Below are 18,445 nucleotides of genomic sequence, written 5' to 3'. Positions count from 1 at the left end.
ACAGAAAACACGAATGAAAGCAGATAGCCACCTAGCTTACTTTACTGCCATGTTAATCATTCACATACATATATACTTTGCATCATGCTGCAGCATCATGGTCAGTCTTGTAGGCCTAACAGCAAGCTAACGCTGACAAAGTGAGGTCGCTACGGCTAACTAGAAATTCACAGACACTATGCCTCTATCTTCATATTATTCACTTCATCAAGGACCGCAATGGAAACTAGTGTTGGACTTTATGTGTTTTTCTTGACATTTTGTCTTTTTTTCCACCTAATATCAAAGAAATGACTCCAATGAGTTGGGTGGCTAAATTTGTTAGTATAATTAGCATTAGCTGGCAACCTTTTGTTTATAACTGATTGGAGTTTTAAGGAAAGACAGAGATAAAGCTTTATATTTCTTTTTCACTTCATTATTAATACTTCACTGTTAATATTATTGAATTAATTTATATTTCCAGCTTGGCTCATGAGGTTTTTTTTTTTTTTTTACATTTTGTCAGTTTGAGGGCTCCATAACAGCTTCACATCTGTAAACCACTGTTTATTGCCACAGATTAATCTTCTCATCTTACTCCTAAGAAAGTTAGTGAATATACAATACATAAAATGTTGAACTATTCCTTTAATTAATTCAATGACAGCTTTAAAATCACCTTTTTTGACCAATACTTTGATCTATGAAAGCTGTTGGGCCGGGTGCTTACAAGAAGCACACCATGTGCGTTTATGTCTTATCTGTCTGTAGGAAATGAGTCAGGTTCAATTCATTCCAGTAGAGTGATTAGAAATACCAGGATTCAGGCGCCATCCATCTGCTGTGTGTGTGTGTGTGTGTGTGTGTGTGTGTGTGTGTGTGTGTGTGTGTGTGTGTGGTACAGCTCACACTCCTTTTGCAGAGGAGCGTGTGTGATGCTTTTGTGTGTTGATTTCAAGGTTATTGTTGTGTTATTGTTGTGCTGGAGCTGCAGGCTGGGGGGGAAGTGAAGCCCACCATCTGTCCTTTATACTCAAAAACTATTGTCCTGTGCACACACACTCCCATCATGACCTCAAACCCTCGGTCTCTCTGCTGGGGGAAAGAAATCTATCAATGAGTTTTATTGTAGGCACTCAAATATACACAATGTTAAATTAAACCGATAGGCAGGCATTTAGTTAGACCTATCATAAATTCCCGAGCTCATTCAATGAACTTGAATAAATTATGAATAAACAGCGTCTATTGATGATATTGTACATTTTGTGTTTATCTGTGTTTATCTGTATTAGTAGCTTTTCATTCACACTTAAATGTGTGAGTTTCTTCAGTTAATTAGTCATTTACCAAACGAGAAAGTGTGTATTAATGTATCAGTATTTTAAAAGTGACAGCCAAAAGTCTTTTATTAACAAAAACCTTGTCTCCTCTCTTGTCTAGATGGATTAAGATGATTGAAAAGACAGTTTTCCTGCCTGTAAGTGTTGCCATCGGAAGGGAGACGCCCAGCAGTCGCTGTGTTAAAAGGGCAGGAAGCGGATTTTACTACTCATCCACACAATCATCGAGTTAACAATAATAACCCATATCCACCGGAAATAAAATTCAAAATAAAAGCTATTAAGTAAACAACAGAATAGGCATGCACGAACGAATTAACAAGTGATATACAGTACAATTACAGTCAATATCGTCCAATTTCATAAATGATATGAAACCAATCAAATTGTATAATAGCATGCGTGGAAATGGTAGATTAGTAAAATGGTCAAATAGTGAAAAATGGTCAAATAGTTCAAATGTTTACATTGTGAAATGGGAAAAAAATGCATTCAGACACCACAGATTGTGTTTTTAAATTTTTTTTAAAGTAATGTTCACCTGTGATGCTTTTATTTCTTTATCAACGTACCGGAAATTCAACTACTTAAATCCGGGTAACTTGACGTGGCGTCGCAGGCCGCCCTGGGCAGATAAAACCACGACTGTTTGTTGCTCGGCTTGTTTGTTGCGGCAGACGGCTGTTTGTTCTCCGTGCTTACAGTATACAAGGACTCAACAGTCAACTTCAGTGTACATACTAACATCTTTTCGCAAAGTAACCCACGGGACGATGAATGGTAAGTCAACGAACGGTTCGGTGGGGGGAATGGCCTGTATCGAGGGTCTGCCCCCGCTGCCGAAGAGCCTGAGCGGCTTGCTGAACTCGAGCGGCGGCTCCTGGAGAGAAATGGAGAGGATGTACGTGAAGAAAGCCATGATCCAGGACGACCTGAGCCGCGGGAGGAACAACACCGACAACCTGCTGGCCCACAAGCCGGCCAACCTCGACGCTGCTCTGGCTCTCCTGCGGAAAGAGATGGTAACATTTCAGGGAGTGTTCACAGATCGTTTTGTTGGAGAAAGAGAGTGCAGTGCCCCCTATTTCACCCCCGTTTAATCTCTCTGCGGCCAAATCCCCCATAGACACGCTGCTAGTTTGACGTTGCCTGGCCTTTGGGCAAAGTTACACACTGCTTTCTACATAACTTAAAGCCGAACTACTAGAGTTTCTGAATTAATTTGGCTTTCATACATTTATCGTGATTAAAATATCAACTTCCAGGTACGGTCGTCCTGTCTAACCGAACAAGCCCAAAATGACTCATTTTATAGAATTGCATGTTTGCTGAGGTTATGTAAAGAACCTATTGATTCATAAAAAGTATCTTTTTTTTAATATGCAAAGTCGTTTGTTTCGTTGAGCATATAAATAAAACGTGATTAAATAACAGCTACAAGAGGAACCATGAGCAGGAACAGCTTTGTGCTGATTTTTAGTCAAAGCTCAATTTAATTCAACTTCAGTATAAGAATATATTGTTCATGAGTTTGCATGCAATCTTGCAGTGAACATGTTGCTACATGGGTGTAAACGGAATTTAAACACTTCCTGCACACACTCTTACACTCTTGCCAGCTGCAAGAGTTTCATTACAGAACCAGACCTGATTTCAGCATCCATGTAGACTCATCCATGGCGTGTTGGTGGATACAAAACAAAAGTCTGTTTCCTCACAGCCAGCAATTCAGATAAAAGAGGTCAAACTCTGACTGAAACTCTATCCCTTTGCCATTTGGATGTTTGGTTTGCAGGTTTTACTCAATCCTGTTTCTGCCTCCGTGCTTTACTCTCGCTGCAGCACGTTCCCCGCTCGAGGCTCACTGCTTTGTTGCTGTAAATGTAGTACTTTGAGGTTGTAGTTCACATTGTCTAATAAGTTGTCAATGTCATGTGGTAAGCTCCCCAGTTTATGGAGCGCGGTACTCTGGTTCAGCTGACTGACCTGCATGTCTGTCTACTGTAGTTTGTGTGGAAGACAATGCAGTGACCCTCGGTTCATACTGCTTTGTCAGCTGAGTGGTCTGCAGTAGAAATGGCCTTTCCAACCCTGCCAGTAGAGGGGTTTTGCCTTGAATTATTAATGTCGTAATGTCCGGTAGTGTTGCACATAAGGATTATTTTATAAATTCATCATTTGTAAAAATAAAAAATAAAAAATGACCATCAGGCCTCACTTGTTTAGTCTGGCAAACAGTCAAAAAATATTCAAATTACAAATGCATATAAAATGCAGCAAATTGTCCCATTTAAGAGAGGCTGGAAACGGTCACTGTTTGTCATTTTAACCTTTTTAAATAACTTAAACGAGTATTTGATAATTGCTTTTTTTGATTGACAGAAAAATCACTGGTAATTCTTTTGATAATTGATTAACTGGTAAGAGGTATGGACATTTTTTGGCATCTTAAGTTTGAGGATTTGCAGCTTTTTCTCTTTTGGTTTTGGATAAAATAATGACGAATCGTTCTCTAGTGATCTTGAGCTGTTCATAGACTCCAGAGTACCAATCACAGATTATCTCAAGAAAGTACTTATAGTTTTTACTTATAAACCATTGTGGAAGAGCATAGTTTATGTTTAGCTCGGGTATTTTTGGGACTTTGTGGTCGTGCATACAGCAGATTTCTGCATTTTGTGTCAGACCTGCACTGGACAAGTTTGCATTTGTCCTCTTGAATTTATAAGTATCTCCAGCTTAAAACCGGCAAACCCTGGATTCTAAAAGAAGGAAAAGGCCTTTTAAAGTCGTAGTAAGAATGCCTTTTAAAGTAGTAGTAAGCAACGACTCATTAGAAATGTATCTCTAATTAATCCGGCTCTTAATCCCTTTCTCTCCAGGTGGGTTTGCGTCAGCAGGACATGTCGCTGCTGTGCCAGCTGTGGTCGCTCCACGAGTCAATCCAGGACTACAAGGGCAGCTGCCAGGACCTGAACGCCGCCACCAGCCTCGGCATGATGGACAACGTCTACTTCGACGAGGACGATGAGTATTACCCGGAGCCCGGCGCCACCCCCACCGGGGAGCAGCCGGATGGAGAGGTTGGAGACGGGACGGCAACAATGGGAGCGTCCAAGAACGGCAGCGGCGGCAAAGACGACAGCTGGGACTCCTTTCACATCACCATCTGAGGCCTCGTTTTCAGCGTGTTTCTGCCGATGGATACACGTTTCTGTGGGTGGGGGGGGGTGAAAGACTTGAGTCTCTGGAAACCTTTTGCTCTCCAAGAAGGAACTAGTTGGTTAGCGGTAGCAGTTTATGGGATGCCGTTACCAGACCAGACTCCAGCTTTCAGTTCAGCTCCTCCTCAGGTGAAACAAACCCCTGCTTGTGCTGCAGAAGTGTTGTTTTAGTTGTTTTTCTTTCTTTGCAGCGGCAGCAGGAGCTTCATCAGACTTTGGAGCTCTCAAACCCAGGAGTTGAGCTGGACTGTAATCCAGGACTCCATATACTAAACATTAGGCAATATATATATATATATATATAATTTCTTTTTATATAAAAAAAAGCTGTGCTGCTGCTTCTATATCAAGTGGTTTTGCGAGCCAGTTACCCTTTTTGGCAGAACTTTTATACATATACAAAATATATGAACAAAGTTGTATTATTTATTATATAATATAAATGTCAATATTTGCTTTCCTGTTACTCTCAACGGAAGTGTTGTGCTGCAGCTCTACCCGCGTATATAAGGGTCATTTACTGTTTGGGAATCCCAGAAATTGGGACTTAAAAAACAAAAACAAAAAAACATTCTGGTCTCTGCAATCAGGTGTTTGGTGCAAGGAGACGGTTTTCTGCGTGGACATGCTTAATGAGACGGTGTGTGTGTGTGTGTGTTTTACACATTCTGGACAGAAGTTGTCAGACCTGAGGAACGGCGTGAGAGGTGAAGTCGTCGCACCGGCTCGCGGTGTAGAAATGCTCGGACACAGGGTGAGGTTTGGTACAGGAGCCGAGGGCGACACTGTTACCGCCTTCCTAGAGGCGGCAGACGTTTCCTCTGGAAATGTGAACTGTTCAAAAATGCTGGAGACAGTTTTCAAACAAGTAACATGAGCAGCTAAGTCGCCATGTTCTCTTGTGCAGTATCATCATAACCAACAACATAGCCAGGTATAACGTGCTTACGAGCCAGCATCAATTGAATGAAAGGAAAACTGTATAAAATGACTTGCTCAGCCATTATCCACAAAACAAACTTTGAGACTTTTCTTATTAATATACTCTATTGAACACATGTGGCCAAGAATTGAGAAACTGATTGGCCGGGCTCAACTTGTCACACACTCTACGCTTGCTGGTCGGATGGGCCGTTCATGTATCACACGGACATTGATGGAGAATCTAATCGGCCTCTGATGGCCAGCCAGTTAGAAAAGTCCAGCTTTTGTTTGAACAAGTTGGGTTCCGCGCTCACTGTGGCCTTCAAATACTGCTGGCCGTGTAAACACCAAGCTGTAGGTCAACGCTCAGTAACAACTATCGGCTGAATACAGGGTACTTTATTTATAACGCTTTGTGTCGCACTAAAACTGATCTCACCCTGACGACTCCTGCACGGACTCACGCTCACCAGGCTGAACATTATGTTGGACACGTCAGAGATGTAATTCTTAGTATTCTTAGTAATTCTTAGGGTATTATTAGTGTTTCAACATGCCTGCAAACCTTTTACAGGTCATTTAACGGTCTTAAAACGGAAGTAAATGTGGAGTTTATTAGACTAACAAGATTGTAACAGCAAGTGGTTCTAATTCAAGAGATCTCGATGGATCTCTGCCGGCCACTTGAGGTGTTTTTGATTGAAACCGTCCACAAAGGCAGCCTTATTGCAGACTCTTAAGTATGTTTTGTTTTTTTTCTTACCCTGCATCATCTACTCTGTGACGGAATGTTCAAATATGTCTTCCTTTAATCTCTGAAACTCCACAGCAAAGAGTTTAGCTGAACCTGTAGCATGCAACGCCACCGCTCAACACACAGCTGTTCTATCAGTTAAAAACAACTCTGTCAGCACCCACCTGCACTTTGAGAATGTGGGTGAAGTTTCAGTGTTGACATGGCGTCCGCACAGATCACCTGTTGTTGTAGGCTGGTCCACTATTTGTGTGCTAGTGGAGCACAAACCAAAGAAAAGTACAGCACTCCAGATGAAATGTATTTGGTTTAAGGAGCTGAGTTTCCCCAATAATGACCTGCTCTTGAATGGTTACGTTTGACTTAAAATGTACAGTACATAATGACACATGACGTCTTGAAGAATGTCTTTACCGTTATCATAAACATGGCGTCTCTGTCCTCTAGCGGTTCATTTGTCTTTGTGGTGGTGGTTATTCCCGCTTCTTATTTTTCGACGTTTCTTTTGTGAAAGTCTCGGTTGCGTCATGTTTTGGTGAAACACCTCTGCTTCTTCACAGATGGTGTGCAAGTCAGTATCTGTGTAGTATCATCGTGACCTCTTATCACACAGACATTACAGCACCGCTCGCTCAACAACACTACCTACTCACCTTTAACCTCTCGCGCTGTTAATATCAAAATGCACGTTTCTAAAAGGAACCAGAAGCCTAAACGCGGTCTTCAGTAGAAGATGATGTGCTGACTTCATCCAATAGATCCAGTTGAATGTGTGCTCACTTTTATTTCTTACCAATCTTCTCAGTCCATAGAAGGTCACAGATTATAAAACAAATTATCTGGTTGTATTAGTATAACCAGTGAAATTACCCGTTGCGGGTCAGTAGAAACACCCGTTTTATCGCTGCGACGTAATCTGAAGCTGACAAACAATATAAACGATGCGGCGCAAAACATCTCTGCACAAACTTGACGCCAGATGTTTTAATTGTCTCCACAATTAGTGCCTTTTGTAAACCTCCAGGTTTCAGACTGTTCAACCTGTGGACGAGAATAAACCGCACTCGCTTGACGCGCACTTGGTTGTTAACGCTGCTACCTGTAGAACCTCCTAAATCCCTTACTGGTAGTGTGATACATCAATATGCAATTCCAGAAAATCTCAGAAAAAGATGTAAAGAGATTTGGAGGTTCACTCTGGTATTTTCCAGGCGCTGCAGTTTTTTTTTGTTTTCTCCTTTTTAATTTGATTGACGAGGATGTTGCTGACGCAGCTCTCTTCCAGTCTTTCCTGATGCTTTCCAGACATTGTACACATCAAACATGGAATAACTTAAAACAACCACTGTTTCCTACAACATTCATTCTGTCAAAATCTAGTTTAATCTTCCGCATGAAGCAGCTTTAACGTCCAAAACGTGTAATGGCCTTAAAATCAGTCAAATCACTTGCGGCATAAACTACACGGTGCGCCCCTCACTTGTTCACGCAGGTGTTCAACGAATGATTTTGCACCTGTTTTGTGGCGGTTGTGTATTAAATATCCCCAGAAGAACAACTACCTGACCCTTGTGGAGGTGGTTGTCATCACACAGGCCCACGGTGCTCCTTGTGCAGTTGAACTGTCACTAAATGCAGCAGAAGAGAGTCAGAAACGGGCATTAAATTGAACAACACCAGCAAGTTGTGCCCAACGTCGTACCGGTAGAGGTTGAACAGTGTGTTTACTACTTTTTCGACCCCCCCCCCCCCCCCCCTTTTCACATGATTGTTGGATGTGCAATGCGCCGATATCATCTCAGGGTGAACTTGTGGCAAAATGTTTTGATGTGTTCATTGTCTTTACCTTGGAGGGCCAAAAAAAAAATCTTAAAATCTTATAACACGATTGTAAATGTACACAATGTGTCCCCCTCGTACTTACAGCAACTACAATGGAGATATTGTACGTGAATGTCATGTTTTGGTGCGCGTCTCTCTTAATCAAACAGCAAGGGCTTCTTCCTAAAGCTGCCATTTTGCACCAACTTTGAACAATCGCACGAAGGAATCAACTGTTAGAAGAGACGGACTCTTTTTCGACTTCAAGTGGCCTCCATAGACCACAATGCAATGCAACCAACAAAGACTTCCTGTGTTTTGACTAAGATGAGGGGTATTGCTGTAATCACGGCCACGCCTCATGGTTCACCTGGCAGCCCTGCTTTAGTGGTTTGTCACTAAGCACTCTGGGAAATGTAGGAAGGATGGAATGAGATGCGCTGTAAAAGGGTTTCATCTAAAAACTTGGTGCTTTTGCGTGGCCCCCTGCAGAAAAGCCCCCGAAATCCATTAAATACATGAGTTTCTCCACTAAAAGTCAAACTTCTTCTTTTATCTGACCCGGCTTTGATCAGTCTAATTGTAGCGCGTGAATCAGCCGAGTGTATTAAACATAACGGATCCTTTTTACAGCCGGTTATTAGATTGTTATCCACCTTTTTGTAATTACTGGCTGCAGCTGTTAAATTCGTTTGATTCTGAGAGCGAAATGTCTGACTTCATATTTATACTGTATATTATTCATCATAATCATTGATTAACTATAGTGGGAAAAATAAAGGTGTTTCTGTATTTTGTGTTGCAGAACTTGCTGTCATGACTCCTGTTCTTTGATCTGCGAATGACCATACTACTGTTTCTTTGGACAATTAGTCTCAATGCTATCATAGTTATTATACCGATATGAATTAATAAAGTGAGTCCATACTGTTCAGGTTTGGAGTGAGCTTCTTTTTTTTAGTTATACACCAAACTGAAGCAATTGTTAGAAATCAGGTGGTATCGTTCAGAGTTCAACTGCTCCACTGTACAATGTTTAGGTGCTTGTTCTTAACTCAAGTATTTCTATTTTATTCTACTTTAAACTTCTACATTCTATTATAGACAGAGCAACTCCTTTACCAGCAGCATTAAAGTAATGTACACATGAATGCATCAACAAGTACAATCAAATAATAGAATAGAAATGATTCAGAAATGGATCATTCTGTATAATGAGTATTTTGTTTTTAGTATGTATCTTGATTCTAATACTTATGTACTTACATTTAAGAATGCTTTTGAATGTAGGACTTTTACTTGTAACAGAGTATTTCTACCGTGTGGTTTTTGCTACTTTGAATGAAGTAACCGATCTGAATACTTCTTCCACCACTGGCAATTTCATTAGTTTTGAATGTATACTTGGTCATAAAGTATTGGACACATTTTGATCTGATCAGGGCCTTAGCTGAAGATGAAAAGTTAATTAAATAAAATCATTTTTACTTCACCCAGAGGGGAAAATGAAGGCCTGAACCAATCCATCAACTAGTCGTTGACCCACATCTATATCGTCATGCCATATATAACATAACATGGCTAAAAATGATGAGACAGAAAATATAAACTATCATCCTTATCGACCAGTAAAACTCCATCTCTCTCTCTCTCTCTCTCTCTCTCTCTCTCTCTCTCTCTCTCTCTCTCTCTCTCTCTCTCTCTCTCTCTCTCTCTCTCTCTCTGTCCTACTTCTTCTTCTTTCTTCCTCCTGAATGCGTCCCACTCTGACCTGCATTTTAATGCACCGATCTGCATTTTGCTCCGAGTATAGCCGCCGTGCCGGCTTAATGGAACATATCAAATACGAGGCGTTATTATACAGCAAATCAATCCACTCTTAAAAATAGGTCAAATCAGCTCCAATGCAAAAATGCTGCTTACATATTAAATGCAGTATTTTGCATTCCTAATGAATAGTTTTACTTCTACTAAAAATACATATTTCTCTTATAACTATATACTTTTACTCAAGTAAACCATTAATACAGCACTTTTAATTGTAATGGCAATTGTGGTGCTTTGTACTCCTTTGCTTTTTGAGTTTGTTGTTTCTGGCTTTGCAATACCAACAGATTTAGTCTGATGATATTTGTTTTACAAACTCTATATTCATTTGTGTTCAGGTATAGGCATTTGAATGCAAAAATATAATGGTGTGCATTCAATGTTTGTCCCTCCATTCGCCTTTTTCAGTTTGTTCACCGAAGTATTGAAAAGCAAACAAGTCGATCTGCTCTGGAGCTCTGCTACAGCAGATCTGACGTCAAATGAAAGGACTAAATATAGCCCTAAATATCATAAAACAAGTCATTTAAAAGCTCTCTGAAAGAGCTTTGACACATTCTCTGTACATGTTTGTCGTTCTCTCCCTCTGCTCTGCGCTCTGGTCTCGTGCTGCCCGTCCGTGCATCTGTTGGGAGATTAGAGCAGATTAACATAATCTTGACTGAGAGAGCGAATCCAAGGTGCGCATCACTCTCTCCACAGGGAGGGATGGGGCAGATTGCCACGTCAGAGCCGGGCAGTGTGGACCAGCTGAAGGCAGGTCTGTCACAGTAACATGAAGGAAAGCTGTGCCTCTGAATTAGGCAGTGGTAACATTTTCAAAGTGAACATTTCTTGTAAAATATTGCCAAAGAGTATCATATTTTTCTGCAAAACTGAAGTCCCCCGTGGTCCTTTTTGTTATGTTGTGCTGTCTTCTTTTCCTTTGTGTTGTTCTTTCTTAGTCCATTGATCTCAGTGAGGCCCCTCCATGACAGACATGCTGTCTCTTTGACTCCAAGACCAACGGCCGCTGGTTAGTGCGCAACACATTTCCTGCTAATTTAATAGCTCATCATTTTTCATATTTTTTATGTTCTCGTGCAATTCTGTGTGCTGCATCCTGCTGACATCAAGGCTCAACTGCAGTGCAACAGCATCTCAGGGACGCCAGGAGGGAATATCTTCAAATCTTGCACAATCGTCCACTTGGACTCGAGGATGAACTGATTTCGGTGGTCAAAGTGGACTAGCCATAACTGAAGAATTCCTTCAAGAATTATGAGAATTTCACAAAAATATCTCAAAGGATGAACGATGAAGTGATGACAGTTTGGACAGACATGGATTTAAACTGGAATTTGATTGGTGGAGGCATACGACTGCGACGATTGGAGGGGTTCCCATGAAATTTGGTGACATTCATGTTCCCCACAGGATGAATTGTTGACTTTTCATCAAGTGCCAAACTAAAAACAAATCTTAATTGTTCCAAATCTTTGCTTTATGACTGACATTCCATTGACAGTAACTATAGCAGCATGCAAACAGGCCGAGCTGAGATGGCGAAGATGGTAGACGTGAGCATTAAAGTTGCTCAACATCAGCGTGTTGTAATTGTGAGCATGTCAGCATTCTGCCTTTACCAGCATTGAACAAGCTTAGCTGCTAGTGGCTAAATTAGACTCTTGGTAATGTTGTTTTATGTATGCAAAAAGAAAAACAATCTAAAAAAGCATGTTCATCCATTACATGCGGTCACACTAAAACCCAACAGAAACCCTCCATTAAAATATACTTTCTTATGATAGTTTCCCTGCTCAGCTCAGATTATGCTATTTGATACATATTGGCCAACTGTTTTTATTTAGGTATCGATATTGACGGATTATTAGATGAGAACCTACTTCAACTATAACCTCGTCTGTCCTTTTAGTCATTGGGTACAATAACTTTTTCAATGTCAATTTTCAGCAAAGGCAAAAGGGTTTGTACCAGCAGTGTATATTGACTCGAGGTTGGATTTACCCTCCAGCTTCAGCTCCTTGGCTTTGAAGACTGATAGAAGGCTGTGAGGTGACTGCTGTTACAGTAATCTGATTCGTTAGATTAACCCACTGCATGCCACGGGAATTGACCGACACTCCCCAGATTCCACATTTAGAAACTGCCTCAGGGCTTTGTTCACGAAGGCTTTGTCCCTTAGAGTCGAAAACTGTGTCAACAAGTTATACAGGCACACCACGCTTGATTCCACTATAGTGCATCAATCAAAGACGTTTTAAATATTGAAATAAAAACAAGTAGGCTAGCCGTCTGAAAACACCAGCTACCCACTCCTGCAGAATAAGATGGAGTGGATTCTGCTGGATTTCTGTGCTAAAAGCTGAAAAACCATCCAGACTGCGTTGATCGCCGCAGACCGGAACACAGAGCCGCCCCAGGGTGAGGACACCTACCAAAACATTCCTCACTCGTTTGCCGTCTCCTCAACTATTCACAGGCCTGTAAAAACATGTGCAGAGGCAGCACACACACACACACACACACACGTGCACAAAATCAAATCACATACAAATACACTGTTTGACAGCACATACTGCAACATTTATATCTCTGCAGCTGGTGGCAAACGCGCTCCACAAGTTTGTTTCACATAATCCATCACAGAAGTCTAAGAACCTGCCAAACTTCAGGGCTCGTCTGTGACAGACGGCCACGACTATTTCAACATTCATTCCTCTTGCAACATTTGCAACAAACCTGGGAAGTACAGAGGTAAAACAACAACATTACAAGTTTATATTTGCGTTGAATAGTATGCATTTAGGATATTTCCTCTGATGAACCTTCATCTGAAAACAAAGGACACAATAACAAATATTAAGGCGGTCAAGAGAAAGCCTTTGCTCTTTACATCTTGAAGAGAATATCATCAGATCTCATGGGGCGACTCCTCTGTCAGCAGATGGTTTTGTTCAGAAAGGATTCCGCCTCTCGTCGCGTGTTCCTCGCAGCGGTTCATAACGACTCGACTCCTGCAAAGACTGCTGGGGGTTCAGCTCTCCCTTCATAAGTGCAGTGGATGAATTCCCCTCATTCCACTGACCTGCTGCAGTTTAGTGTCAAAGGATTTGACTCATGGCTGACCCTGCCTTTAGGGGAGACACTGCAGGTGGATAGGGTTTAAATTCAAACTGATACGATATCAGCATAAAACTGCCCCACTTGATCCCTTACATTAAGATAATAACGGATGCAAAAATCCAAATCCAGTCAAACCTTTTTAAACTTTAAACATCAGCCGTGCCTCATTCATCACAATGACACGTATACGTTTTTAACATGGTAATAAATAAAGGGAAAGTCAAATATGTCTGCTTTATTTCTCCACTTACCCCCATTCCATTCTCACAATTCAACCTGTGTGTGTGTGTGTGTGTGTGTGTGTGTGTGTGTGCGTGTGAGTTAAGATAAGCATTTCACCAATGAGCCAGAGAATGTGAAGACTGTCGTCTGGGTCCTGTCCAAACAGAGGAGTAGTTATTGTGAAATTACAACCTCGGGGTCTGTGTTTGTGTAAATCGTACGGAGTGGCAATGAGAAATGGTGATTTAGATGTAGACGTGCTGGAGCTCCTCTCTGTGTGTCCGCCTCAATAAAGTAATCAAATCAAATACAAATCTCACTGGGGGTCGAGCGCTCATGCTAATAACATTTGTCTTTTCAGCGACTCCTTGACATCCTTCCACAATGAAGACGGATCTTTGTCTCGATAAAGAGTCTCTTCTGCTGCTCTCTGTCTCCGTTTGACAGCCGGCTTTGTGGAGCAAAAACACTTCAAAAAAACATTCCTTCTTCCAGCCCCGTGTGCAGAGTGTTCATTCACTCTGGCACAGGTTGTGGCGTCCGCGACCGCTTGTTTACTTCCTGCGATAACCGACATTTAGCCTGACATTCATTAAAATGTCAACAGGTCCTGGAAGCTCCATGGAAGCTTTTTACAGGCCTGAGCCACGCAGGTCTCCGACAGCAGGCCTAAACCCACGGCCATCAGCGACAGACGTCTGCTGCTGTTCAGGATCACTGGAGGAGAGAGATAGAGAGAGAGATGGATGAGCCGCTCACTTTTTTACAAAGAAGGTTTTCATGTTAATCAAAGTCTAAAAAAAATCTGATCTCATCCAAAGAAAAAAAGTCTCTTGTGAGAAGTTCAGTTTTTAAACCTTCAACAAGCACCTTGTTGCCAACTGGTATGTACAGTAGAAAACAAGACGCAATATGATACGAAAAGACTAAAAATAAAGCAGCGAAAAGACTGAATTCATTACTTGGTTGCACTTGGCATCAGACACACTCTAATTAGTTCTTCCTGAATGTGACGTACAGACTGTCCCCATCAGAGCAGCAGACCTTAAATCACTCCACAACGTGTCATTGTTTGCTGCTCACAGGCGAGCTGCTAAATACAAAGAGCAGATTAAGAAATAATTACGCAAGATAAGAAACGTGGACTGTTGTGTTATGTGATGCATTTATTTTCGATGTGTCGGGGTTCTATGTAGAGGAGCAGCACCAGGAGTGAGAGGGGGGGTTAAACTAAGAGAGCGTTAGTTGCCACCTGCTGGTGCTTTAAAAGAAGAATGAATCCCTGATGTGTCTCACAAGGTGCAGTTTAAGGGTCTACATATCCCTTCAAATTAAAAAAGGAATCCTAATTTCTCTCAGAATTCTCTCAGGTATTTTCTTGGTCAGTAGTGGGTGTATCTATAATTAAATAAAGATGAGATTGAGATTGACATAAATCCACTACAACCATGATGTGTTTTATATTTACAGATTTGGTCTTTTTAAACTAATGTGAGCGTCATCAGTAATTTAACATTGACCGTGACTATTATTATAAAACATTGTGTAAAATCTGCGTGAAAGGATTTGCTAAAACACTCTTTTAATGTTCTATAAAAGGCGTACAGCTGTTTCAAATGATCCACTATAAAAAAAAACATTTATGGAAAAGCTCTAATTTACAGTAACTTCATTATATTGAATATTGGTACAACATATCTACACATCTGTCTTTTGTTTTGTGCGTTTACTTCATCAAAGAACGGCCTAAAGAAATAATTACACATGTGCATTCCAGTTAAGAAGGCTGTGTTAAGTTACCTTCAATTGCCTTTCCTCAATTGTTTTTACATACGTTTAAATTCCCGTGGGGCAAGTGCTTAGAAACACTAGCTTGTATCTGTCTATCTTCTATCTTCCTGGCTGGATAACATCGGTGTTAGAGAACAGGCCCTCAAACAGACCTCTTACCTCTGATAGCCTGTGAGTTGGACGTGAGCACAAACAGCTTGATGAGGCCCAGGCAGAGCGGCGAGTGGTCGTGCTCCCAGATGACAGCGGGGATGAGGAGGACCTTGCCGTAGCAGGACAGCAGCAGGGCTCTGAGGAGCAGGCTGAGCTCGAGGGTCCCGCCGCGCAGACGCCCCACCGCCACCCAAAGGAAGCACAGCACGCCGCCGAAGAACGCCGCCAGCTCTACGCCACCGACAGACAGACGTGTCAGACACATAGAGATGTATTAAGGGACAATAACAGATGAACTCCGTGAGTCAGCAAGATTCAGCCTTTACCTACAAAAGCAACATTTAGGGGATTTGCCATTTCTATTCTTTATCCTATAGAGGGCGCTGGACTCCAGGGTGGTGCTGAAATGATTCGCTGACTGACTGAAAATTTATCGACAACTGTTTTTAAGCCAATTAAGTCATTTATCAAGCTGAAATATTCTGGTTCCAGCTTCTCAAAATGTGAACATTTGCTGCTTTTCTCTGTTTTATATAATTGTAAATTAAATATCTTGCTTTTGGACTTTTGTTTGGAAAAAACAAGTGATTGAAAGAAAAGCACTATGACCTCTGGGAGTTTGTGAAGGGCATCGATTTAGTTTACAGGTACCAAATGGTACCTGTACTCATTTATACTCACACTGATGTGCTAAGTACAAAATACTATTATCTATCTCCTTTGTAGCCTTCTGTAAATATAAACTATGAATACAAATGCCATTGGGAAACAAACAAATGTGTTTATTGTCAATACTCATATACTCATAACAGTACCAGACACCATTACCGGTAATTTAACTGAAGACGACATGAACTTAGTTACTGTATTGTCCTGTAAACAAACTAAATACAGCATATTGCAAGAGTCCTCTGATTTCCAAGGGATCTAACTGGTTACAGGTGTTTTCACAGGTGCATTCTGGGTGCGGGTGATTGATAATTGAGTGTTTAGCAAACAACACACAGGTTTATAGTTTGGAATGATGTGTCTCATGTTGATAATCAGGGGAAGTTATTTGGGGGGGGGGGGGGGGGGAAGTGTTTTTTCGAATTTCAAACTTAATGTGACGCAGACAATGTGTTTATGGTTTAGCTTTCTTGGTCAAAAGATTCTATTTGTGATTTCTATAACTGTGCCACAGGTACCAGTTTTTGCATCTTGGTAGTTAAAAGAAACTACGATACACGTAAGATGACATCGTGAGGTTAATAGCAGCGAGTCACAACATCTATTATATGATAAATCGCTGTACACCAGAATAATCGATCACGTTGCAGCTCAACTAACACATGTACTTAAGGACAGAACTTGAGTAAGTCGATAGAAACAATAACAGACGTGTAATGGAGCTCCGGTTTCATCGTCTTACCGAGGGCGGCCAGTCCAAACATGCCGTAGAACTCCCATTCCTTGGTGTACCTGATGATGTCTGCAGGGTCAGTGCTCTGCTCGGAGCTGTGGAGCAGGGACCACCTGAGGTAAGCCTCGCACAGCAGGCAGAACACACACAACTTCCAGTGGATCTGGAGGGGTGAAGAAGATGTACAAACACACACATGAAGTATACCGGAACGCCAGTGGCGGAAGCAGTATTCAGATCCCTTACTGAGGTAGAAGTACTGTGCTTATAACACAGTATATTACACTACAAGTAAAAGTCAGAAAAGCTCAGAAAACAGCTTTCAGATTGGCAACACTTCATTTTCCAGCTGATCCAAGATGCTTGGATTAAATTAAGGAGAATATTTTCAACACATAAAGGAACGCTTCATCCTTCAATTTAGTAAAAAAAAACCTGGATTACCATATTTGGATATACATGGTATTTACTGGAGGAAGGATCTGAAAAATGGAACCTGAAAGGTAACTAAAGCTGTCAGACAAATGTAGAGGAGTAAAAAGTACAATACTAGTATCTGCAATGTAGTGAAGTAGAAGTATAAAGTAACATAAAATGGAAGCACTCAAGTGAAGTACCTCACATTTGTATTTACGTACAGTATTTCAGTACTTCCACCACTTTTGACTTTTAACTGAAGTGTTCATCAAAAGGCCTGTAATTAACACACACACGCACAGTTATATATATATAGTATTGTTTGTGCACGTGCAAGAGGACTAGTTGACTTACATTCAAGGTTGTGTTGAACAAAATGTGTCTGAAAGCCTGCGTCTTGCACAAAATGGCATCAATCAGGATGATAACTGGGTCATATTCAATGTACTTGTCCACTGGCTTCTGGCACGACTCCTGGAGATGCACACACACGAGCACAGGTAACGTCAACTCCAGATAGTACACTGACGTACTCACCTGAAATCTCCACATTGCTGTTAAGGCATTGACACGATCATATTAATAAGAAAATGATCTTAATCATTTATAGAAGTGTTCAGGCATGTTGTCCAACTTGTGTTAGCCATATAACGTTAGAGATACAAACGTAGAATGCTTCATTTTTAGAAATGAGTAATATGAGATCTGCGTTAACTTAACCTAGCTGTTTTATCTTTGAGGTAAACATTGTTAGCTAGCATTTTCATAATAAATAGTACTCAAATCCAAGAAGTTAACAGTTAACGCACACATATTGTTGTCTTCAGGATCCCGTTACTGTAATCCCTGTGTAACTCCAGTGCCCTTTCGTTGCATTCAACACATCTAAAGTCATCTTTCCCCATTATTCGCCCTGTAAACTGCTAGCTGACTACAAAACACCGCGAGCGTGTGAGCATAGACTGTACCACAGCGGAAGTAAGACTTTTACATACAGTCCCGTCTTCAAAATAAAAGTCCACAATTGCATCTGTTATATTCCAAACGTTCCAAATCATATCAATCATCGAAATAGGTTTTCACACATAAGGGATTTTTTTTGTGTCTGTCTTGTGGTGCATAACAGTTGAAATAATCAAAGTAAGACAACAGAAAAAAGTACTGCAAAAGTCGAGAACATTACAATTTAAAGATAAATTCTACAATCAATAGGATCTTATTTAATGCATTGCTTGCGAAAAGAGACTCACTCTATTCTTTAGTAAAGGATATCTTACGCTTTCTTATACTATATTATTATATATATACACGACAGTAAACGATTTATTATTTTTTTAAATTCTTTGCCAACGTATCTCATTAAAGCAGTTATTGCAGTTACTCTGAAAGTAGTCGAGTTTAGCTTTAATTTGAAAGTTATAGACGGAAACAGTTTTTGTTTGTCCTGCTCTGTACAGTA

The 18,445-nt window shown here is 40.9% G+C and overlaps 2 protein-coding genes across 3 annotated transcripts; one reads left to right on the top strand and one right to left on the bottom strand.

Annotated features, from left to right (window-relative positions):
- Positions 1-1,959: 1,959 nt before the first annotated feature.
- Positions 1,960-8,858, top strand: fam89a (family with sequence similarity 89 member A). The gene is made up of 2 exons (XM_079290711.1): positions 1,960-2,347; positions 4,208-8,858. The coding sequence occupies exons 1-2, from the start codon at positions 2,099-2,101 to the stop codon at positions 4,496-4,498; spliced, it is 540 nt and encodes a 179-aa protein (XP_079146837.1). The 5' UTR covers positions 1,960-2,098; the 3' UTR covers positions 4,499-8,858.
- Positions 8,859-13,239: 4,381 nt separating this feature from the next.
- Positions 13,240-17,926, bottom strand: arv1 (ARV1 homolog, fatty acid homeostasis modulator). Of its 2 annotated transcripts, none has more exons than XM_079290606.1 (5): positions 17,796-17,926; positions 17,341-17,460; positions 16,579-16,732; positions 15,174-15,398; positions 13,240-13,940 (listed from the first exon to the last, which is right to left on the bottom strand). In XM_079290606.1, exons 1-5 carry the CDS (start codon positions 17,889-17,891, stop codon positions 13,816-13,818), a joined length of 720 nt encoding a protein of 239 aa, XP_079146732.1. In that variant the 5' UTR covers positions 17,892-17,926; the 3' UTR covers positions 13,240-13,815. The 2 variants fall into 2 exon arrangements, with proteins under 2 accessions (XP_079146732.1, XP_079146733.1); XM_079290607.1 differs by lacking the exon at positions 13,240-13,940 and adding an exon at positions 14,189-14,316.
- Between the last annotated feature and the right edge of the window lie 519 nt (positions 17,927-18,445).

The sequence above is a fragment of the Melanostigma gelatinosum genome (assembly GCF_949748355.1).
Source record: "Melanostigma gelatinosum genome assembly, chromosome: 19".
In the NCBI taxonomy this organism is placed as follows: domain Eukaryota; kingdom Metazoa; phylum Chordata; class Actinopteri; order Perciformes; family Zoarcidae; genus Melanostigma; species Melanostigma gelatinosum.
The sequence above is the reverse complement of the archived record's forward strand: the minus strand, read 5'-3'. Positions and strand labels throughout refer to the sequence as shown.